Source organism: Rhineura floridana, chromosome 10 (genome assembly GCF_030035675.1).
Source record: "Rhineura floridana isolate rRhiFlo1 chromosome 10, rRhiFlo1.hap2, whole genome shotgun sequence".
NCBI classification, from domain to species: Eukaryota; Metazoa; Chordata; class Lepidosauria; order Squamata; family Rhineuridae; genus Rhineura; species Rhineura floridana.
In genome coordinates, this window is record NC_084489.1 from 32,182,954 (window position 1) to 32,207,309 (window position 24,356).

A 24,356-nucleotide genomic window follows, 5' to 3' on the forward strand; every position below is an offset into this window, starting at 1 on the left:
ATCCTTTTCCTATGTTGCACAGAACAGACCTCCTGATAAGATGGTATCTGCAGGAGGCTGTCACCTGCAGAGCTCAGTGATCGAGTGGGTATATACGGGATAAGACGATCTTTCAGGTATCCTGGTCCCAAGCTGTATAGGGCTTTGCAAACCAAAACTAGAACCTTGAACTTGGCCTGGTAGCAAGTGGGCAGCCAGTGCAATTCTTTCAGCAGCAGGGTGACATGTTGGTGATACCCTTCCTCAGTGAATAGTCTTGCCACTGCATTTTGCACCAGCTGCAGCTTCCGTACCAACCTCAAGGGCAGCCCCACATAGAGCACATTACAGAAATCCAGCCTGGAGGTTACCAGTGCATGGACAACAGTGGTCAGGCTATCCCGGCCCAGAAAAGGCTTCAGCTATCTTACCAGCTGAAGCTGGTAAAAGGCACTCCTAGCCACTGAGGTCACCTGGGCCTCTAGTGACAAAGATGGATCCAGGAGCACCCCCAGACTACAGACCTGCTCTTTCAGAGGGAGTACAACCCCATCCAAAGCAGGAACTGACCAATTATCTGAACTCGGGAACCACCAATCCACAGTGCCTCCATCTTGCTAGGATTCAGACTCAGTTTATTGTCCTTCATCCAGCCCACCACCGAGTCCCAGCAGCGGTCCATGGCTTGCACGGCCTCTCCCCATTCAGATGTTACAGAGAAATAGAGCTGGGTATTGTCAGTGTACTGCTGACACCTCACCCCAAATCTCCTGATGACTACTTCCAAGGGCTTCATATAGATGTTAAACAGCATGGGAAACAAGATGGTACCCTGTGATACCCCATAGCACAACTACCAGGAGGCCGAAAGACAATCACCCAATGCTGTTCTCTGAAAGTTACCTTGGAGATAGGATCGGAAACACTGTAAAACAGTGTCTCTGATACCCATCTCACCAAGTCAGCCCAGAAGGATACCATGGTCAATGGTATCAAAAGCTGCTAGGAGATCAAGTAAGTGTAACAGGGTCACACTCCCCCTGTCCTTCTCCCAATAAAGGTCATCCATCAGGGCCACCAAGGCTGATTCAGTCCCAGAACCAGGCCTAAACCCAGATTGGAACAGGTCAAGATAATCTGTTTCATCCAAGAGTACTTGCAATTGCTACACCACAATCCTCTCAAATCACCTTCCCTAAGAAGGGGGTATTTGCAGCCGGTCAGTAATTGTTGCAGACCAATGGGTCCAGAGTGGGCTTTTCCAGAAGTGGTCAGTTTACCCTCCCACAATGATGCATTGACCACACCCTGGATGTACTCAGTCAAACCACCTCGGCAAGCTTTAATAAGCCAAGAAGGGCAAGGGTCAAGAGGACATATTGCTGGCCGCATCATCGCAAGCACTTTGTCTACATCATCAGACCACATCAACTGAAACTGTTCCCAAGAAGTTGCAGCAGACTTTACACTGGACATCTCATTGGGGACTACAGTAGATGTGGATGAGGCATCAAGACTGCTACAGTAGCGAGCAACTTTACCCTCAAAGTGCCTTGCAAACAATTCACAGTGGGTCTCTGAAGGGTCTAAAACTGCATTTCCCAGAGTTGATGTCAACAGACCCCTGTCAATACAGAAAAGCTACACTGGACAGTTACTTGAGGATGCAATGGAGGTAGAGAAGTGGGCCTTCTTCGCTGCCCTCACTGCCACACAGTTATGATGCTGTGATGGAGATTAAGCGTTCAGCTGCTCAGTTTCTGCGTTTTAAGCTCAACAAGAGCCCTCATGGATCAGACTCAAGGCCCAATTGTTCCAGTATCCACAGGCCAAACAGATTCCTGTGGGAGGCCCACACGCAGGTTATGAAAGCAACCTTCCTTGCTTCTAAGCAACCGGTATAAAGTGGTATACTGCCTCTGAACATGGAGGTTCCATATAACCATTTCTGCTAATTGTCATTGATAGACCCATCAGAGGACCAGAACTAGAAAACTAGTGGTAACATAGGGAGCTGTCATATATAGAGCCAGACCATTGGTCCAGCCAGCATAGTATCATCAACACTGATGGGTAACAGCTCTCCACAGCTTCGGACAGGGATCTTTCGCATCCATACCTAGAGATGCTGGGGATCCAACCTGGGACCTTCTGCATGCAAAGCAGATGTTCTGTGAATGGTAGAAAACACATCCCCCGCTATGTAGCAGCAAGGGCTGTAGCCAGCACTGGGGTCATGGATGCACTACCCCACTTTTAAAAGAGACAGGTTTTTTTTAATTTATGACATGACAGCTTCCATCTAAAGAAAGTTTAGAATCTGTTCTCTTTTAGAAAAAGAAAATAGTTTTCAAAAGGGTGGCATATAAATCAAATAATTAATAAAGAAATATGGCTGATGGGGTGCAGTACACAATTGGGGTAATCTGCTGAGATACTGTTTTGCATCTGACTCTGTCGCACGCACACGCATGCATGTGTGCATGCACACACAGAGAGAGAGACAGAGCGAGCAAAAGCGTGAGAGTGCACGTGAGAGAGAGAAAAGAGAGACAGAGTGCACTATTATTTTACCCTGGCTGTGATTGGTTGGCCTTTGTGTTATACCAAAGCACGGGGTCAGGTCAATGCATTCATCAATGCATAGGTCAGTGGGAATTAATTCCATAGCAGCAATTGCGCAGGAGTATTATTGTCATGGCCCTGTCAGAGGACTCCTCCGATGAGGACGACTCAGGAGTAACAGCAGCAGATCCAGGAGCAGCAGACCCAGAAGGAGACACGGAGGAGACTCCTGAGAATCCAGCTCCTTCTCCCCCTCAGCTGCAGAGCACCCCAGATACAGCAGAGGCCCTGCAGCCAGACGCAGACAGTGAACAGGATACTCCCCCCTCACCTGCAGAACGTAGACAGCAGAAGGTCAGGCAGAAGAGAGGTAGGCCTGTCCTCTTAAGGCCCAAACGCTGAGTGCTCACACCTGCTGTCAAACCTGCTCCTTATAAGGCACACATTGGCCTCAGCTTGTTGCTGACTGCAGCGTCAGGCGTGGCTCGTGTATTCCTAGTTTCCCTGCAGCATCTCTTGGACTGACCCCTTGGCAATTGATCCCGGACCTCTACTGACCTCGCTTCTGGACTTCGGACTTGGAAAGTAAGCTTCAGACAGGCCTGGCCCTTATCAGGTTCCCTCCTCGTTTGCCTGGCAGATTTACAACAAGACTGCCGGCTATGGACTTTCCTCCCCGGCTAACGACCCAGGCATTTCCAGCCCCCACCGGCACTGCTGTCTCAGTGCAGAGCTGACAATTATGATAATAGTTGCTCTTATGTGTCTTCAAGTCAATCACGATTTATGGCGACCCTATGAATCAGTGACCTCCAAGAGCATCTGTTGTGAACCCAATCTTGTAAGTTCAGGTCTGTGGCTTCCTTTATGGAATCAATCCATCTCTTGTTTGGCCTCCCTCTTTTTCTACTCCCTTATGTTTTTCCCAGCATTGCTGTCTTTTCTAATGAATTATGTCTTCTCATTATGTGTCCAAAGTATGATAACCTCAGTTTCATCAATTTAGTTTCTAATGGTAGTTCTGGTTTAATTTGTGCTAACACCCAGTTATTTTCCTTTTTTGTAGTTCATGGTGTGCACAAAGCTCTCCTCCAACACCATGAGTTGATTTTTTCTCTTATCCACTTTTTTCACTATCCAACTTTCACATCCCTATATAGAGATGGGGAATACCATGGTCTGAATGATCCTGACTTCAGTGATACATCTTTGCATTTGAGGACCTTTTCTAGTTCTCTCATAGCTGCCCTCCCCAGTCCTAGCCTTCTTCTGATTTCTTGACTATTGTCTCCATTTTGGTTAATGACTGTGGCAGGGTATTGATAATCCTTGACAAGTTCAATGTCCTCGTTGTCAACTTTAAAGTGACATAAATCTTCTGTTGTCATTACTTTAGTCTTCTTGACATCCAGCTGTAGTCCTGCTTTTGTGCTTTCTTCTTTAACTTTCATCAGCATTCGTTTCAGATCATTACTGGTTTCTGCTAGTAGTATGGTATTGTCTGCATATCTTAAATTATTGATATTTCTCCCTCCAATTTTCAGACCTCCCTCATTTTGGTCCAATCCTGCTTTCCGTATGATATGTTCTGAGTATAGATTAAACAAGTAGGGTGATAGAATACACCCGTCTCACACCTTTTCCAATGGGGAATCAATCGGTTTCTCCATATTCTGTCCTTACAGTAGCCTCTTGTCCAGAGTACAGGAGGTACATCAGGACAATCAGATGCTGTGGCACCCCCATTTCTTTTAAAGCATTCCATAGTTTTTCATGATCTACACAGTCAAAGGCTTTGCTGTAATCTATAAAGCACAGGGTGATTTCCTTCTGAAATTCCTTGGTCTGTTCCATTGTCTCACGTATGTTTGTTCCTCTTCCCTTTCTGAATCCAGCGTGGACATCTGGCATTTGTCACTCCATATATGGTAAAAGCTTTTGTTGTAGAAACAGAGTGATAATAGTAGCCTTTATTAAATAAGTAGTTCAATAGTTACTATTGCATGTGCCAGAAGAAGACCTATTCAGAGAGCAGCATAAGCCATTTCAAGATGAGGCAAAATGGTTGGAACAGTGTAGTCTGAAAGCATTCTAGAGAGGTACTGCTATCTGTGTATGGGCGCAGCTACTGGAAACTCTGAATTGTCCTCGCTGTCCCTTCCCCCTTATTTGTTTCATAGAGAAGAAGGAGGGAAACTGAGAAAGAACTAGGAAAACCTCTAGCTCTGGTGCTTTCTTCTTCACTCTGGTTTTTGTTTTTCAGTTAACAAATAGCAATGCCATATTTACAGAATTCTGTGGTACCTCTCAGGAATGACAGCATATGACAGTCAAAGAAGACAGATGTAGTTAGGCCAGTTCAGTTGCAGCTGAGCAACTCTGGCTCACCCTCCAAAGGCAACAATCTCATGGAGAATGTAATATCAGACTCGGGATGCTTACAGATACAGCCACAGCATTCCTGCAGCAATATCCCTGCTTGTGGACTTTCCAGAAGCATGTTAGTTGGCCAGTGTGGGACAGGTTACTAGACTAGATGATCCAGCAGGGCTCTTTTTATCTTACCACATGTCTCAGCTGTCACAATCACAGAGATAACTTTTGGGGAGTAGTAGCACAATCACTGTGGTGTCTGTCTGTCTGTGTGAGTCAAATGTGTTCTCTGTGCAAATATGCTGTTGGCAGTTGTCCCCTGCTTATTCCCCCAATTCTTTGCCCCACTGCAATATAAGTGTTAATGGCTTGAAGACTATAGAAACATTTCTTCTTGAGTAAGTTTGACCACTGCTTTAATGTCTCACAGAAAATACTGGATAAATGATCATTCCCTTTTGGGCCTTGGCATGCAATACCCATACAGATGAGCATGTGAGTGCAGAGAAAAACATTGTTTTTAATAGTTAAGTTTTTCTTCAGGGAGGAAGCTGTGCTGAAGTTTTTTCTTACATACTGACTTAACAGCAAGTATATATGTGGGTGGGTGTATCATGAAGATCAAATACATAATTCAAAACACATTAAGAATATTGGCCAACAATGGAAAACTATGTGTATTATAACAAACTTGCACCTATTTAGACAAAGTGCAAACTGCCCATTCACAAACATATGTGGAAATGGGTATGATCAGTGTCTATAACTGCACAAATGAGTGCTGCTTCTTGCAAACACTAGTATATTTCTTCCCTATGGTATGCTTAGAGACATTTAGTTTTGCTTTTAGCAAACATTTGTCTGTAGTATTTGTTTGACATCTGGATCTCTGAGGCAACAAAAGGTATTTCAGGGGTCCCTGCTTCAACTTGTACTGCCTCCTACAGATCCTGCTTCACCTCTGACTAGCCTTCTGAGGCACCCTGCTTTTGTTCTGTCCAAATGTGATGCACACCCCAATAACTATTCCCTGCTCCTTACCTGGTCACTTTCCTCAAGTTCTGATATGTATCTAATTCAAGAATGCACAGAGATACTCCCATCTATCTCCTCCTTATTAGCTCCCATTAAAGAAACAGCAACCAACCATCCTAGGCTGACAGTAATTCACCTAATGTGAGAGAAAGGGTGGAGAGAGACAGAGACAGAAAGATTGTGCTACATTCTGAAAAATCAGGCTTCTTGCACTAGTGATTACAAATGTTGATCATCATGAAATTGAGCAGCATTGCATTTAAATTATAAATTGTGAAGCTAATTTATCACAGGAAGTGACAGGTAGGTAGACAGAGTTTAAGACATACTTTTTAATCTGTTCAAGGCAAAGGGATAGAGTTACTGAATAGACAAAAACAGTGGTAGAGTATTTTCAGAACTTATAATTAAATTTGGAGTCATGGAACATCAAAAGAGAACTGTATAAAAGCATATAAGTAAACAGTGGTGCCCAGATATAGACCAGTATTTTACTATGTAAATTAACTGTCAAAAGTAGAGGCCAAAAGGCTCTGTCAGTCAGATGAAAAGATGGGAGCACAGAAAAAGCTCTTCTTTGCAAGTTAATTCTTCACCAATGAGTTAGGAATAGTTTTGATCATGATGGGCATCATGCTAGACAACTAACCCACAATCCATTTGTATCATAAACTTTTGCATTCACCTTTTTTCAAAAGCAGTTGTTACTGTTTACAAAAAAAAAAAAAACCCTCACTCTTGTCCATAGGGAATGATAGCAATCATTAGCAGATTTTTTTCTTTGCTTTTACTTGTTTCCATGGCAAACATGCTTTTCTTAGAAAACCACCAGATATTGATTATGGGGTGTGATAGGTTTTTGTTAGTCTCTACGAGCAGGTAGGGGCACCAGCGGTGAGATCCACTGTGGTAGAGGTTTGACGTTTTGCCCTTGGTAGGTAAGAACTTGTCAGTAGCCAGTAGCAAGCTCCAAAATGGGACATTATAGGATGGAGGCTTCAGCTCACTTAATCCAAAACCCAATAGTTATTGCAAGGTTCCTAGTCCATTGACCCTTAAGCTGTGCCAGCTTCTGCTCTAGTCAGCGAGAGAGGCAGGCCTTCAGATGGATACTCATGTTGCTCTCTCTCTCTCACACACACACCCCACACACCCCACACACCCCACACACCCCACACACCCCACACACCCCACACACCCCACACACCCCACACACCCCACACACCCCACACACCCCACACACCCCACACACCCCACACACATGCTTAAGCAACCAGACCTTTACTTTTGCTCCACAGCCCACAAAGGACGGTGGTGGTGTACCTGGGAAAGAAGAATGTCAAAGAGAGAGATGGAGAGAGTATGAGCAACATGAGCAAATGCCAGAAAGATAACAGTGTTGGCAGCAGGCGCATCTCATCATGAAGATCATTCCATAATTTGGGGGCCACCACTGAAAAGCCACCACTGAAATATTTGCTCATACTATGTTCTGATAAGTATGTGATTTCACACTATGGATGTACATTAATATTATTTCCTCTACATTTTAAGTGTGCCCTTCTTCTTTGGGGTGGTCATGGTCCCCCTCTGTTATCTTCACCCTAAAGGGCAGATTAGGCTGGGACATGGTGAGTAGCCCATGGTCACCCAGTAAATTTTATAGCTGACTTCCATTATAAAAATTAATTAACATGATTTACATGCAGGCAAAGTTTATTAAGTAGATCCATACAATACATTTAAAGCACATCCAACTTGCATTTAAAGTGCATGACTTCCCCCAAAGAATCCTGGGAAGTGTAGTTTCCCTCTCACAGTTATAGTTCCACCATCCTTAACAAACTACAGTTCCCATGATTCTGTGGTGGGATTCATGTGCTTCAAATGTATATTGAATGTGCTTTAAATGAATGATGTGGATCTGATGTGGAACAATTTTAAACAGGGGAAGGGCTATAGCTCAGTGGTAGGGCACATACTTTGCATGTAAAGGTCCAAAATCCAATCTCGGGAAAAGACTATTGCCTGGAATCTGGGAGAACCAATGATAGTCAATGTCATCAGTATAAGGTAGATGGTACCAAATGGCCTGAGTTGCTATAAGGCCTTCCTGAAAGAGGATGGAGACCCAAGGGCTTTATTGTAAAAAAAACCCCTTAAAACAGTTTACAGAAGGAATTAAAACAATGAAATTATTGGCAAAACCAGTTAAAGACAGGTATTTAAAAACATTCAAAATGATAAAACCAAGAATGAGTTAAAAATAGATAAAAAATGTAAGCTTCTACATGCCTGGGTAGTCTTGTCTAAACAAAAATGTTTTAAGGTGCCTGCCTAATGCCAATAGGAAGGGAGTTCCAAAGCATAAGCGTTGCCACACTACTGGATTGATTTCTTGCAAGAGCAGAACAAGTACTATGTGGCACCCATGACATCGATAGCACACCTTGAACTTGACCTGTTAGGAAATCAGCTACCAGTGCAGATTTCAGAGCAGAAGTATTATGTGCTGATAGGATCTCACTGATGCCAACAATCGTGCACAGCATTCTGTACTAACTGCAGCCGCTGGATCAGGTTGTGCTGCATGGGGATTTTTGTGCCCTTGGCTGACTGGCTGGCTACCAGGATTTTTTAAGTTTTAGTTAGGAAACTTGACTAGTTGTGGGATGCTGAGTTTTCTGCCTCACTCGTAGGAATCTTGTTGTGGTTGGTATGGTATTGCGTTTAGGAAATCATCATTGTCTTTATCTCCGACCTTACTCCCTTACATCCATAGAAGCAACAACAGTGGTTCCATGTGGTCAGCTCAACCTACTTAAACCACTAATGATGCACCTTGTTGGTTGCATGATAGTTTGTTTCTTGCACAATAATGGTAAAAGAAAATTCACATACTGGTAAGTATGGCTTCAATTGCTGTTGTTTCAAAGCTGGTGCCCATGAATGTAGACCAAACCATGTGTGTTTTCTCTCTTTCTATTATTACTGACTGGAATTGTGTTGGCTGTCAAAGTGAGTTTATAGCAGCTCACAGGGTAGGCAGAAAAGGGTAGAGAATCTTCTTAACTCTTACTCATTTCTCAAACCTCTCTGCAGTAAAGGATCAAGTCTGTAAAGAACTTTGGAGCAGTGACATTAAAAGGCAGGGAGGGCATTCCGGGCAGGGTGTTGCCAACCCTGCTTTGATATGGATATATTTGCAGAGGATCCCTAGTGCCTTACCAACAGCACAATCCAAACCATATATACTCAGAAGTAAGTCCTGTTGAGTTCCATGGTGCTTAGTCCCTTAGTAAGTTTGCTTAGAATTGCAGCCTTCAGGGCATCCATCTTTATTCGTGAGTGCTCCCATCTAACATCTCCACAACACTAGGCTCCCTTTTTCCTACAATGGCCTTCTGGTGACTGGCCTGAGGGCATTTAAATCCTTCTTGCCAGAAGTAAGTAGGCTACATTAAATATTCCCTATCCAGGATCTCTAAGCAGGTGAGAAGAAATGATCCTGTCACTTCAGCTGGATCTGGGAACACGTTCATTTAGCTAAGATTTTTATCTTAATTTCCAATTGTATAAATTGTTTTCTTTGAGTGGTAAGCACCAAGCAACTGTGGTTGATGCTTGATGTATCATGTTTAATGACATCACTAGGACCCAGCCCTATGATATTACTCGGGTCTAACCCTATGACATCACTCTGGCCCGCCCTGAAATCTCAGGGTTTGGGATGATTCTGACCTGGCCACCCTAACCACAACAGAATTTCTTTTTAAAATTTGATTACTTACTATTTGTTTGAATTTGTCAAGGTTGCACTCCTTGGAAATGTGGGACAAGTAAATCGATGGTCAGTTCTGACATTAGCAAATGTCTGTGAAGAATCTTCCAAACAAATAGTTGCTGCATAGACAAAACATCATACCATGGTGGCTTTGTCACCACAGATTTTGATGTGAATCCCATCCTGCCCAATGAACAAAGCATGTTATGTTCTAACACAGGTATGCCTGCAGCCAGTTTTATCCAAGAAAAAGCTGCTCACTCGTGACCTACTCTTAAGCAGTATAGTGTCAGAATAGGGGACTCGTAGGGAAAAGTGTCTCATAACAGAAAAAAAAACACAGCTTGCGATTTGTTTCATAGTGGAGGAGGAAATGTAATCTCCTCTGATTATATTACACTGTTTATATTAAGTGGACCCCCCATATGAGCAGGGTCAGCTCAAGAGAATGGAGGTATTTGCTTGTGCTGGAGTGATAACTAGGCAAGCACCAGGCAAATCTACCTGGGGGAAACATTGTACAGGTGCCATCAACATGTAGACCATTTCCTCTGTAGCCACGCTCTGCACCACATATTGTGGGGGCACCCAAAGAAGGACTTCAAATATTTTAATGTTTAGGCAGGCACATGTGGGAACAAAACCACTTTGGAATCCCCTTGAAATTTGCATAGCTCAGAAAACCCACCTGCATTACAAATGCCATCCTCTAGTTTCTCACATGCATTAATAATTACATGTTCACACAACTAATGGGAAAGTACGTAAGGCAACTGAAACTTCACATATGAGAATTCTCTGTTGTGAGGTTTGCTGTGCTGTATTACAATAGTCTGCCATGGGGAGTTGTTCTGAAGGGCTTGGAAGAGTTAAACGATGGTGTAGACTACCACTGTGTTTAATCTACTTTGTGCATCGGCCAGTCATCTGCACCACAGAGATAATGCTTCCCCACCTTACAGGAGCATTGGAAAACTAAAATCCATTAATGATTGTGGAGCCCTCAGATGCTACAGGCAGTGATGAAGGTCATATCTGGCACAAGCAGTGCATACTGCTGCGTGTGTGTGTGTGTGTGTATTTATATTGAACTGTGAGATTGCCATATAATTCATTCTACTTCCTTTTATTTACGTGGTGATAACATTATCTGATACACATTTTTTTTTATCAATACACATTGCTAGGAATTATTTGATGCCATGAATCTTAACTGGAATTGAGTGGAAGACATGGTAGGCATAATAATTGAAAAGGACAATTTTGGTAGTGTTTTTAAAAAGGGGAGGGAAATATTTTCTGTGACAAAATATTTAATCTGTACTTAAGGTTGGGGGGAAATGCTATTAGTTTAACTTTCTTTTAAAACATTCTCCAATCTTTCTATATTTAGTATTTTCATAGTTCTCAAATCTCCTGTTGAAAACTCCATATTGTTACAGATATAGTAAAGCTGCTACATGAACTAATTGAACTGATAAAGTCTGCATGGCTAAGACTTGCAAAGACTTTTCACATCAAAGGTGAGTCTTTGTTTACCTCTTGAAAATGCTTCAGAAACAGGTTCTGGAAAGCCATTTCTAATAGAGAAAGGGCCAGTTGATCAGATAGCAGCTAAACTAATGAAAAGCATCATGGAAGTGACAGGAAGATTAATTAAGTCCCTCCAGTCACATTCACAGGCAGCTATACAGAGTTCCTTTGGGTACTGCTGCAGTTAAATAGTATTCATGCTGACAAATATTGCAGATTTCCAGAACTGACACCTCTGATTCAAGGGTAAAAAAACATACACACAACAGCCACCACATTTGGTAGTTTGTCCAGTGAGGAGATGAAAATCCAGACAGCTCTTGTAACTAGTTAAAACACAAAAAAACTCAGCAGCCTCTAAAAAAGACAATGCCATTCCGAAAGTGGAGTTAGCATTCATTTCTCTTAGGCACAGAATCAAGCTGCTGTCATACCATTAAAAACTGGCACTGAGCTGAAGTATACCGTTGGAGGGAAATGCAGGTCTAGCATTGGATTATTGGGGATGGGTAAAATCAAAGAACTTCTAGGACTCCTGATCCTGAACAGTTTCCATAACAGCTGGTCACTATAAGAACTATGATTTAACTTTAAAAAATGGCACCTGACTTTCCATTTTCCTCTTTCCTTCCTTTCTCTTTTTCCTTTTGCATTGTGCCTGTCTATGGGTACGGACTGTCTTGTTTTAAATGATTTTGTGTAAGCCACTCTATGGGATTTTTTTGCTGAAGAGCAAGGTGCAAATGTTCCAAATAAATAAACTTTCAGATAGCTTGGACTTATCTTAAACACAAGTTGCCTGGGGGATTTTATAACCGAAAAGTAGCAACTTGGCTGCCCATAGCAGCCTGGCAGTGTTCCCATTGTAACTGGGAGCTGAATACATCATGGGAATGAAACTATATTGTGATGTAACATCATTCCCATGGGCATTCTTGACAGGGTGTAGGGAGATGCCTGTTCCTACATCATGGTGAAGCATCATTCCCATGGGACATTCTGCCGCAAAGCCACAGCTTAAAGCAGCAGCTTTCTTTTTAAAAAAATTTCAACTACCTAAGAGGTGGCTAGGTGTGCCTCAAATATTATGAAAGTATATTTTAAAAATGAGAAGAAACACATTTGTATAGGGTAAGTAATAGTTTTCTATAGTTTATTTTTATTCATAGTTTAAAACATATTAATATATTTTTAATTTTGTACATGAAGTGCGCCAGAAAATTTTTATATGTTTTACTGTGCACCGCGAACCAAAAACGTTTGAGAACCACTGCTTTCAGGTAACACACACATACAAGCACAGATGAAAAAGGTGATCAAATGTCAATGCCCCCCCCCAAATCATCAATACACTCCCTTTTTCATGGGAAATTAATAGTCCCATGAAAATGGGGTGTACGGATATTTGGTCAAGATTTATAAACTGGATGGAGATTACACAAAACAATGTCTAGTAACAAACAATAGGTACCTGACATTAGGCATCTAGGCAATAGGTGTCTGGTTGGCCACTCTGAGAACAGAATGCTGGACTAGATGGGCCATTGGCCTGATCTAGCAAGGCTCTTTTTATGTTCTCAGCAATGCCTTAATAATTACGGCTTAATTGATTTTGCACCCAAAATGGCTCACTCTGCTGCCTAGAAGTAAACTACAACTGAAGAGTTTTTGTTCATTACATTCCAAAATAAATAAAACAATCAGCTGTCCAAGAGCCCACTGGATATTGCCTTGGATGATTGGAACCATATAGTTCAAGGGGACGAATGGTCTAATCCTTCCAGTCTCCACCACAGCCCCAGGCCAGATCACCTCCCGAGAGCTACTATTCAGTAGTCAAATAGCTAATAGCAGTTCTTGGAGAGGATAATCTGGATCAGGACTGCAGCACGGGGGGAGGGTTAGACCATCCCTTGCTGTGTGCCACAGACTCAATTCAAATTGGGGAGGGGGGGAGACAATGACTACTTTTAGAAGAAGAAAATATGCTGGGAGATCTAATTGCAGATTAGATGTAATGTGCAGTTTGACCTTTAACCATACCAAAATATCATAAGGGCCAGGTAATAAAGGTTGTAACCTTTAGAGAGCTACTTGGGAGGGCTACATGGAGGAGCACAGTTTTATGTGATGCAAGGATGTGTGAAAGGAACCAAAACAGTGTTGTCTTATGTGAAGCAATGTTGCATTTATCACAAAGATATTCCATAAAAAGGAATGAGTGTGTTTTGAAATCGGCTAGTATTCAAATCACCTCACATTTTCCTCTCCATACCACTTTGGTTCTTTTCTCTGTCATTTAGTTTATCGCCTATCTGAACATACAGGTTGATCAAATGATATAGGCATCTCAAGATACCGTGCGTTTCAGAATGCACACTGGGAATTGCTTATATGAATTGTTTCCCACCCACACCATCCCTGTAAAATATCCCACTGCTCAATATGGAGAATTTACCCATGAAGGAAGAGGCTCTCTAGCCTTGACCACTTTCTGATATTGATAATCTGAACATTGAGGGAGACTGAGAACTAAAAGAGCTATCCAACTCCCTGACCTGCCATGTTGCATGAGGTTTGGATGCGGTGGAGGCATCTCTCCACCTAGCTCAGCCAATAGGTTGCCTCTGCAGAGGCATCTGCTGCATTCACCAAAAACAAGGGGAAGCAGAAGCTACTGTTGGCAGTATCTCAGTTGGGTGTAACACACACACCCCCAAGATGTTTCTGGGGCGGAAAGGAGTGGAGCTGGGCTGGCCAAGGATCCACTGAATCCTAAACCAGTCCAGCTACCAGCAATGGGCCCAATCCAGGCCTCTCTGCTGCGGCAGCCTGGAACTAGTACAACAAAACATAGGATGAAACCTCCCTGCCACCTGCTACCCTGGCTGGCATGAGTGGCAGAGCTTCAGATGCAGCAGTGGCTGTGCCACTCCATTCATTCCTGCCACTTGCAGATGGGAATTAGGATTGCTCCCTAATTCAAGCAAGCACACAAAATTGTTTTTTAATGTAACTGTACCTGCTCAAAATATATACTTGTGGGGTGGGTGGGTGGGGGAGATTTACATGTAAGTGATAATCTTCTCCTTGATGTGTAAGCTTTACAGAGGGTGTAAGATTTTGACTCCTAACATGCAGGATAGGTTGTGTTTTGTTTTAATGTTGAAGCCCATTCAGACAAATGATGCCCCATGTGAATTCTTAGGCGGCGCCTTCATGTGTGGGAATTGTACCACAATTGATACATATCAAACTTGGCTGTCAATCTCAGGAGATCCTTAATTAGAAATACACTTTTTCTTCAGTAAAGGAATAGTTTTTCCTAAACAAATCTAGATTGATTCAAAGATAATATACATATCTAACCAGGGCGTTTACTCTGTTTGACTTGAAGCTCAATATTCTGCACACTTGTCAACACTTCCAATTGCTTTTGGCTCCTCACATTGTTGTAAATGGTTCCTTCTTTCACTGAGCGGTTTTTTTTTTAAAGTAAGAAATAAAAGCCCATAATCCACCAACACCTGAAATTTGTTAATATTCATTTCAGTTTACCTTTTTGAAATGTTTTAGCAATGAACTTTGGGAGGGGGTGTGAAAAGCGAGCATAAAGATTAAATGTGATCTTGCTTGCTCATCCCTGTTTATTTTCTATTATAGTACAGTAAATTTTGGTTTGCAATAATCATCTGGGACTAAGAGATGAAATTTATTTTGAGAAAAAATTGGAAACCTCTCAAGTATGCAGGATCTTTTCACCTGCTGCACAAGGCATCTACAACTGATAATGTTGTGTCACCCTCTGTCTTTTGTTGTGCATTATTACATTTCTGCCAACAAAAGGGTCCCTGGATGCACTGCTGCACATATTCACAGAAAGTCTTCTCATCAGCCTCCCAAATTGAAATTCATCATAGCCAACTAGATCTATTATTGGTTGCCTCCTGTGAGTTTGCAAAAGCAAAAGAGAGGTTTCCAGGAAACCTCAAAGTTTAGCAGGCACATTAATTTTATTAAATATGGATTAAGGTTTGTAGTAGGCATGCCTGCAAGTGATGTTTTTATGCTTAGCATGGGGCAATATGTGAGTTGGGGTGAAGTTTAGAAAATAAGACAGGCTAAGAATTAGTTACTAAGATTTATAGGAAGCCCTTTGAGCTTTTGAAGTGCACAAAGTACCACAGAGCTTTTTGCAAGCCAAAAAGAGAGAGCAAATATCAGAAAATATGATACCTGTTTTCCCCCCTGATCAGGTGTGTTGTCACTTGTGTCCACACAATCCTTTACTAGGAATGAAATGTTCTGAAAATCTTTATGTCAAACTTGTACACATTTTTTTCTAATTCCTGTCTTGCTCCTTAGTCTCAGCAAGAATCGAGTCCCCCCCACCATTTCCTCTAAAAATATGCAATTTTATACACATTATTATACTCATACTATGTGCATATGCACACTGGGTGTTCTATAGTAACCAGAACATAAACAGATACATACAACAAGGCATCTAACCATATAAGATAATGTTATACAATTATGCTGCAAAAATATATTACAGCATGGGGCTTGACTCTTTTATATGTATTATACATATAAAATACATATTTTGCATATAATTTTTCATATCATTATTTGGGATTTTTTTTTAAAAAAACACATGAGCAGCTTGAACATAAGCCAGCACTTGATACAAGAGGCAGTTGGATGTGAACAAAGCTCAGTCAGATCAGAACCATCAAATTCCATTTATAAATCTATTTAAAATGGATTGTCCTCCATCTTCGCTCTTTACTGCTACCACCACAACCATGGGGTATAATCTGCCTCTACTTTGCAGAGTTCCCCATCATGGTCTGCTATTACAAAACTGCTCTCCCCAAGTGAGCTGCATATTGTACCGGTAGAGTGGGAAAGGCATATATTATGTGATTTACATGGAGCTCCGTGATATTTCCCATGCCAGAGCCAGTGGTTCATGGTTGAGGCGCAGTACTGACACATGTGATTGCCACTTTTATGTTTTAGATAGATTGTGAGTGCTGCTCTTGAAGAAACAAGAGTAATGGAAGCAGCCAGTGATATATAATTGAAACTAATTTATAGAACATAAGAAGAGCCAGTTACCTTCTTACCCAGGATCCTGTTCTCACAGTGGCCAACCAGACGCCTGGAAAACCCACAAGCAGGACCTGAGCGCAACAGCCCTCTCCCCTCCTATGGTTTCCAACAACTAGTATACAGAAGCATACTGCCTCCAACTAAAGAGGCAGAGCATGGCCACTGTGGCTTTAGCTGTGATACTGTTGGGCAATTCCTTTGTATGACTCCTGCTCTTAACATTTGTTTGGGGGTAGTGTGGAGTAGCAATTAGAGTGTCAGACTGGGCTGGGGATACCAGAGTTCAAATCCCCACTAAGCCATGAAGCTCACTAGTTGACCTTGAGTCAGTCATTCTCTCTTAGCCTAACTTACCTTACAGGCCTGCTGTGAGGATAAAATGGTGTGTGGAAGGCAGAACTATTGAACGTGGAAAAAAGGAGGGATATAAATGAAATAAATAATAGATTTTAAGGGACTGGCCCCTCAAAAAAAAAGAAAAAAGAAAATCAGCCAAGTGCATGCATGTGGCCCAAACTACATTGGAGATTTCTGAATGACAGACCATCTTCCAGGCTCTTTCTCAGACACATGTCTCAGAACAGAGACTGTTTTCTGGCTGCTTCCCTACATGAATTGAAAGAATGTGAACTTGGAAGCTGCTTCTTAAAGTGCTGCATGTTTGGAACACACTATTGATTGACTGCTATATGCCTAAATTCTGTTTTTGCTTACATTTATAAAACTCAGTTGAAAAAGCACAACTTGGCTCAAGTTAAGTTGAAAATGTAAAGCTTTTTGTAAATGGCTGTGGAGATGCAGAGGTGTAAACAAATATAGCATCTGGCTCAGAGTTACATTCAATTTGTTTTGTGGGTGTTTGCCAGGAGGATAGGCTGCTGAGTTGCTTTTTCATATGCTCCATAATAGAAATGAAAACAGTCACCCTAAACAGTTAATGGGTGTTTTGAAGATGTTTATGACTTGCTTTGTTTACATACAAAATCTGTGAATGCCTTCTCTGAACCTTTGTTTGATCCTATAGCTGCAGTGAGTCTTAATGATTTTATTATTGGGTGGGCCTCACTATTTTAGATACTTTATGAAGATGATGAGAATGTTTATTACCCGTAATAGATAGAACTAAGAAATAACTTGCTTTCACAGGTCCATAACACACTTTAAAAATGCTTTCTAGTCCTCATAGTTGGAAAATAAATAGCAAGGCTCATAAGTCATTGCAAGGCTGACCAGGTGATTAATGAATAGGGCTTTTACAATGCAATCCTGTATGTGTCTACTCATTAGACTCTTTGGAGCCCTCTGTGAATTTTGCAAGGTACTTTGAGGGTAAACTTACTTGTCTTCATAGCAATCTTGATGCCACATCCATATTCACTTCACTCTCCAGTGAGCTGTCCAGTGCAGCACGTGCTGCAACTTCTTGGGATTAGTTGCATTTGATGAGGCCGGATGATGTTGACAAAATCCTTGCAGCTATGTGATCAGCAATGTGTCTCTTTGGTCATTGCCCCTCTTGGCTTATTAGAGCTTGCCGAGGAGGTACAACCAAGTGGATAGAGGATGTGGTTAATGTGTCTTTGTGGGAGAGAGTGGGATCCGACTGCTCCTAACAAAGCCCACCTTAGAATCATTGATTGGTAACAACTACCACCTAGTCGCAAGTGCTCCTTTTTTAGGGAAAGTGAACAAGAGGGTTGTGGTGCAACAATTGCAAGTAGCCTTGGATGAAACAGATTATCTTGACCCATTTCAATCTGGCTTCAGGCCTGGTTTTGGAATGGAATATGCCTTGGTCACTCTGATGGATGACTTTTATTGGGAGAAGAACAAGGAGGGTGCAATACTGTTATTCTTGCTTGATCTCTCAGTGGCCTTTGCTGCCATTGACCATAGTATCCTTCTAAGCTGACTCAGTGAGAAGGGTATTAGAAGCACTGTTTTACCGTGGTCCCAATCCTATTTCCAGGGTCAATTACAGAGACTAATATTGGGTGATTATCTTTTGACCCCTGGCAGTTGTGCTGAACTATCTTGTCTCTGATTTTATTTGAACCTGTTCAAGCATATGAACCTACAAAATGAACCTGTTTTGAGTAGTCATTAAGAGATTTTGGGTGAGGTGTCATCACCCAGCCCTATTTCTTGGTAACCTCTGTAACAGGGAAGGGCATGTAAGGCCTGGACTCATTGTTTGGCTGAATGAGGGCCAGCAAATTGACTCTGAATCCTATCAAGATGGAGGCACTGTGGCTGAATGGCTCCCAGGTCTGGATAATTGGTCAACTGCCTGCTTTGGATGTGGTCATAGTCCCCCTGAAACAGCAGGTTCATTGTCTGGGGTTGCTCATAGATCCGTCTTTGTCTCTAGAGTTCCAGGAGAGCTCAGAGGCTAGGAGTGCCTTTTACCAGCTTCAGCTGGTAAAACAGTTGCAGTCATCTCTGGGCTGGGATAGCCTGACCACTGTTATCCATGTGCTGGTAACCTCCAGGCTGGATTACTGCAATATGTTCTATGTGGAGCTGCTCTTGGTCTGGAAGCTGCAGCTGGTGCAAAATGTGGTGATATAACTGCTCACTGGGCTAGGATTTTGCCAATATGTTGGCCCACTTCTGAAAGAATTGCATTGGCTGCCAGTTAGTTATGAGGCTAAGTTCAAGGTGCTATTTTGGGTAAATAAAGCTCTATACAGCATGGGACCAGGATACCTGAAATATGTCTTATCCCTTATATACCCCATTGATCACTGCAGGTGAGGCCTCCTACACATACCATCTCATCAGAAGATCTGTCTGCACAACATAGGAATCAGGCCTTTAGTGTTGCGGCACCTACCCTTTGGAATTCACTCCCCTTATATATTAGACAGGCCCCATCTGTGTTGTCTTTTCAGTGTCTACTGAAGATCTTTCTCTTTCAACAAGCCTTTTAAGTAGATACCTTTATCCCAGTCTGCATCTGTGTTGGAATTATTTTTTAAGAATACAGTAGGGCCCCGCTCATACATTGGGTTACATTCCGGACCCCCGCTGTAAAGCAAAAACCGCTGTAAAAGCAGATCCCAGTGACTTACATTGACCAAAATATTGCCCAGTGGCAAAAAAACACCGTAAAAGCGGAACAAGTGCTGTAAAGTGGAACAAGTGCTGTAAAGTGGGGCCTTTCTACAATTCACAACCGCTGTATTAGCGGAACGCTGTAAAGCGTGCTGTAAAGTGGGGCCCTACTGTAGTAAGACTCACTGAGTTCAATAGGACTTACTCTAAGCTGTGGGTCAGTGGGGTATACTTCTCAATAAAACAAATATAGGATTGCACTGTAACAGCCCTAATCACTGACATTTGTGTGTGCCCAGACACACATCTTGGTCTGGCTGTCTTTGACCTATTCATTTGTTGGGTCCTGTGGATTTACAAGATCTTAATGGTTTGTGTCACATGAGATTATATTCAACCAATGATTCCTTGAGTGATGGCTGGGCAATGACAATGATTCTAGATTCTATGACAATAGATAGGGTTCCTCCAACACCACAACTTGTAGGCGGGGTTTGCTTCTGTTCAAAGCAGGTATAGGGATTGCATTTCTGCCAGTTGCGTTGAGGCACTGAAGAATAGCTTTCTGCCTCAGCTCCGTCCAACCTTAAGTGTCAGTATACTGTTGGTACTTTGGCTGCAGTACTTGAGATAAAAGGCGAGGTGTGGCTTCTTTACAAGTCTGCTTGTTTCATACTTAGATAGTAACACTGCCTCATCTGAACAGGAAATAATTCATTTGTATACTTTGCATGATGGATATAGTGATGATGCTGTATCTTCTCCTTCCATTTTCTTTCCATGCGAACCTTTAGTCTAGCCAGGAAAAAGATAAATTGCAAGGTCTGTACATATACTTGCTTTGCCAATTCTGTAAATCCCATGGTTGTTCTTCTTCTAGGATGTTTGTGGTTCCTTCGCTGAGGAATGAAACGGGACTTATTTTTATAGGCTCTTAAGACTAAGGAGTTGTGCTTTCAGTGTATTATCTGTTAATCTTTTTTCTAAAAGAATGAAGCATTCATCCCATTAAAGCTTATTTCAAGGAGAGAAATACTTCTGCATGCTTTCACTTTTAATTTTGGGACTCTTATCTTCTTCTGTATATCTGAAACTAATATTGGTACCCAAGGAATTCACATTGATCATAATGAAAAGCAACATCCTGTAGATATAGGCAGTGCAGTTTTCCACATACTGTCTTGTCAATTTATATCATATCTGACTCGGGGCACCTCCACTTAGAAGAGTGCATTTTTGTATCTGCATCCTTGATCTCTATCCTCAGAGACTGCCTACCCGCATCCAAAGATGCCGGTTGCAACAGTGTCTCAGTCTCAGGTCATGTGTGAATTGGCCTAGCACATCACATTTGTCTCACAGACAAGAAAATCACATCATCATAATCATCTCCTGTTAGCATACCCATGTTGCCTGTACACTGTGCAGACTAAGGACCTTGTGATAAAATGATGATGATGATGATTGTGCATGTGTGTTACTGTGATCACAGAGAGGTGATTCATACAGGACGTAGATGGGGTACACTGTCAGCACTATTTCGTTTGGATTGGATGATGGGAAGATGTTATACTTTGTTTAAAATAACTTTAATAGGACTTTTAACTTGAATATAATCTGGGTTTTAGTGTGAGCCAAGGATTGCCAAGACTTCCATTTCAGTGCTCTCATATCCTATATTTATTTATTTATTTATTTCATTTCTAAACCGCCCATAGCTAATAGATCTCTGGGCGGTGTACAAAACAAGATTAAAATACAATATTAGAATAAAATCAGTAACAAAGAGCAACAAAATTAAAACTAAAACATTAAACATAAAAACATGAACATTAAAATGCCTGGGAGTATAGCCAGGTCTTAACCTGGCGCCTAAAAGGAAGAACCGTAGGCGCCAGGCGTATCTCCTCCGGTAAGCTGTTCCACAGTTCGGGGGCCACCACAGAAAAGGCCCTAGATCTAGTAACAATCCTCCGGACATCCTGGTGAATTGGTACCCGGAGGAGGACCTTAGATACTGAACAAAGTGAACGGGTAGGTTCATAGCGGGAGAGGCGTTCCACAAGGTATTGCGGTCCCACACCGTGTAAGGCTTTATAGGTCAAAACCAGCACCTTGAATCTGGCTCGGAAACAAATAGGTAGCCAGTGCAAGCGAGCCAGGACAGGTGTTATATGCGCGGACCGATTGGTCCTAGTCAACAACCTGGCTGCCGCGTTTTGCACTAGCTGAAGTTTCCGAACAGTCTTCAAGGGCAACCCTACGTAGAGCGCATTACAGTAATCCAGTCTAGAAGTTACCAGAGCGTGAACAACTGAGGCGAGATCATCACTGTCCAGATAGGGGCGTAGTATTGAATTCATTCTGTGAATGTAGATCCTTATGTAGCTAAAACAGCACCATCCAGGAACATGAGGGAGGCATCCTCATTGTTTGGGGGGGGGACCCTCAGAGATGGGGAATCCAAAACCACCAGTGAAGAACGAGCATCTTCAGAACATAAGAAGAGCCTGCTGGATCAGGCCAATGGCCCATCTAGTCCAGCATCCTGTTCTCACAGTGGCCAACCAGTTGCATATGGGAAGCCCACAAGAGGACCTGAGCAATCTCCCCTTCTGCAGTTTTTAGCAACTGGTATTCAGAAGCATGTCACCTCCGACTAGTATAGTATAGTATAGTATAGTATAGTATAGTATAGTATAGTATAGTATAGTATAGTATAGTATAGTATAGTATAGTATAGTATAGTATAGTATAGTATAGTATAGTATAGTATAGTATAGTATAGCCATCACGGCTAGTAGCCATTGATAGGCTTATCCTCCATTAATTTGTCTTATCCTCTTTTAAAGCCATCCAGGTTGGTGGCCATCACTGCCTCCTGTGGGAGCTAATTCTATAATTTAACTATGTGCTGTGTGATGTACTTTCTTTTGTCTGTCCTGAATCTTCCAACATTCAGCTTCATTGGATGAATTCTAGTATTATGAGAGAGGGAGAAAAATCTTTCTCCATGCCTCTGGTCGGTTCCATGACCAATTGTTCAAGGGCACAGTCATTTAGGGTATCTAGAAATTTTACCTTTTTGTCGTGACTGGAACGCATTTGTCAGGGCAGTTAAGTCACGCATTACAACATTTCCTAGTTTGTATACTTCCTCTATTTCATTTTTCATCAAAAGATTTCCCTGAGCATTTTGATCAGGGAGATGATAGAATGTCCCCAGTACCAAATTACTCTTGGGGCCTGGTATCACTATCCATAATGTTTCTGTGGAGGAGTCTGCCTTTTGGGGTGTTTCCAGCTTTGGATTCAATGCCCTCTTTCACGTATAGAGTGACACCACCTCCAGTATGTCCTTCCCTGCCCTTCTAATATATCCAGGGATACATCTTCAGTTGGCACAGGACGCAGACTGACGAGAGGGGGAAACAAAAAGGAGGGAATGGAGTGGAAGAGGAGCTGGCTGGCTGGCTGGCTGGCTGACCATGAGCAGAGACACTTCTCATGACAACATTTGTTGCAGGTCACACTGGTCTCATTATTAGCTTCGACTTCATATTGAACAGATCCTCTGAACATATGCAGAGTGCCTTTCTGCTTCCACTCACTATTAACCCCAGCTAGCTTCCACTCCTTATTGGCTTATGGCTGTAGGTAAGCAATACCTTCCAGGCAGGTGTGAGCCCCAACTCCTCTTTCTTTATCAATGGAACACTGCACTCATTACCTTCTCCATTGTCATCGAGCTGGTTCTGTCATCACAGAGCACTCAGCAACTTACAATTCCCTTAGTGGTGGTGAAATATGTAAAAACAATACCATCTTTGCCTCCCACCCCTTATGCAATTGACTACATTGTTTTTGGCTTGTTTTGATGCCAGCTTGGGTGTGTATGGGAAACATAAGGTTTAGCGAGAGGCAGAGTTACTTTCAGCCGGATGCCTTGGAAAAGCGTTGGGGAAGAAATGTGTTTGTGTAGTACTCCTCGTCTTGATGTCACAGGCACGGCAAGGACATCACAAGGAGGAGTCAGATTACAGTAAGAATGGGCAGTGCAGCGTGCAGCGAGAGTCAAGGCTAAATCAGAGAGGGATTGTATCAGGGATAAGACTGCCTTCAAAGCCCTGATCCCAAGGAGTCTCACGCCGCTCGCTCGCTCGCTCGCTCTCCGAGGCTGGGAAATTTCCACATCATGTAGTAGAATGAAAGAGGCTCGCTCTGCTTTGCATCGCAGCACCTCGGCGCGGGAGCTAATGCTGATCACACAGCGCTGGGATCCTGGCTGCATGATTAATGAGAAACATCATGTATTTTGGTAAGTCTCTGTTGATGCCATTCTTCCTTCTGCTTCACATCTTCTTTATCTCTAGTAGGACGGATTTAACCGTGTGTGTGTGTGTGTGTGCGCGCGCGCGCGCGCCTTTTGCTGTTTTGAGAACCAAACCAGACAACAGAGAGAGAGAGAGAGAGAGAGAGGCTGTTGCAAAGGAGGATTCCATTGTCTTAGACAACACTCGTCTGTCTCTTTGCTCGGCTTACCTTACTTCTGCGTGTTTACATACAAATTGCTAATAATAACAATGACTGCCAGCCCTCCTGGCGTTTCCCCCACCCCCACCCCGCGATGAACCTGTGTGTCATCTGCCGCAAGGTTTGTGAAGCGTGGGAAGTTGGAGGCAAACTTAACGCAATAACGTACCAGCCACCGCCTGCACTATTTGGGATTCTGAAGTCTCCATGTAACTATTTTTAACCTTCCCCATTGAAAGCCTTTCCCTTTGATTCCGAGAGAGAGGAGAAACACAACAATGCCTCCCTCTGCCCAGCTCTTGGTGGCTCTCCCGAACACTCTTTTCTGCAGAGATTCCCAGATTTCTGGACCTTGCCAGCCCAGCACGCCAAGCAAAGC

The 24,356-nt window shown here is 42.6% G+C and overlaps 1 protein-coding gene across 5 annotated transcripts in view; it reads left to right on the top strand.

Moving 5' to 3' along the window:
• The window catches only part of ZNF385D (zinc finger protein 385D), a 708,505-nt gene that overhangs the window by 377,434 nt on the left and 306,715 nt on the right, over positions 1–24,356 (top strand). Inside the window, exon 1 of one of the 5 annotated variants that reach the window (XM_061586274.1) lies at positions 23,615–23,762. The exons of the other annotated variants lie outside the window; for them this stretch is intronic. Within the exon in view, the coding sequence (XP_061442258.1) occupies positions 23,741–23,762 (22 nt within the window). The 5' untranslated portion in view covers positions 23,615–23,740. Of the gene's footprint in view, positions 1–23,614; positions 23,763–24,356 lie in introns of those variants that run through there. 5 annotated transcript variants of the gene reach the window in all.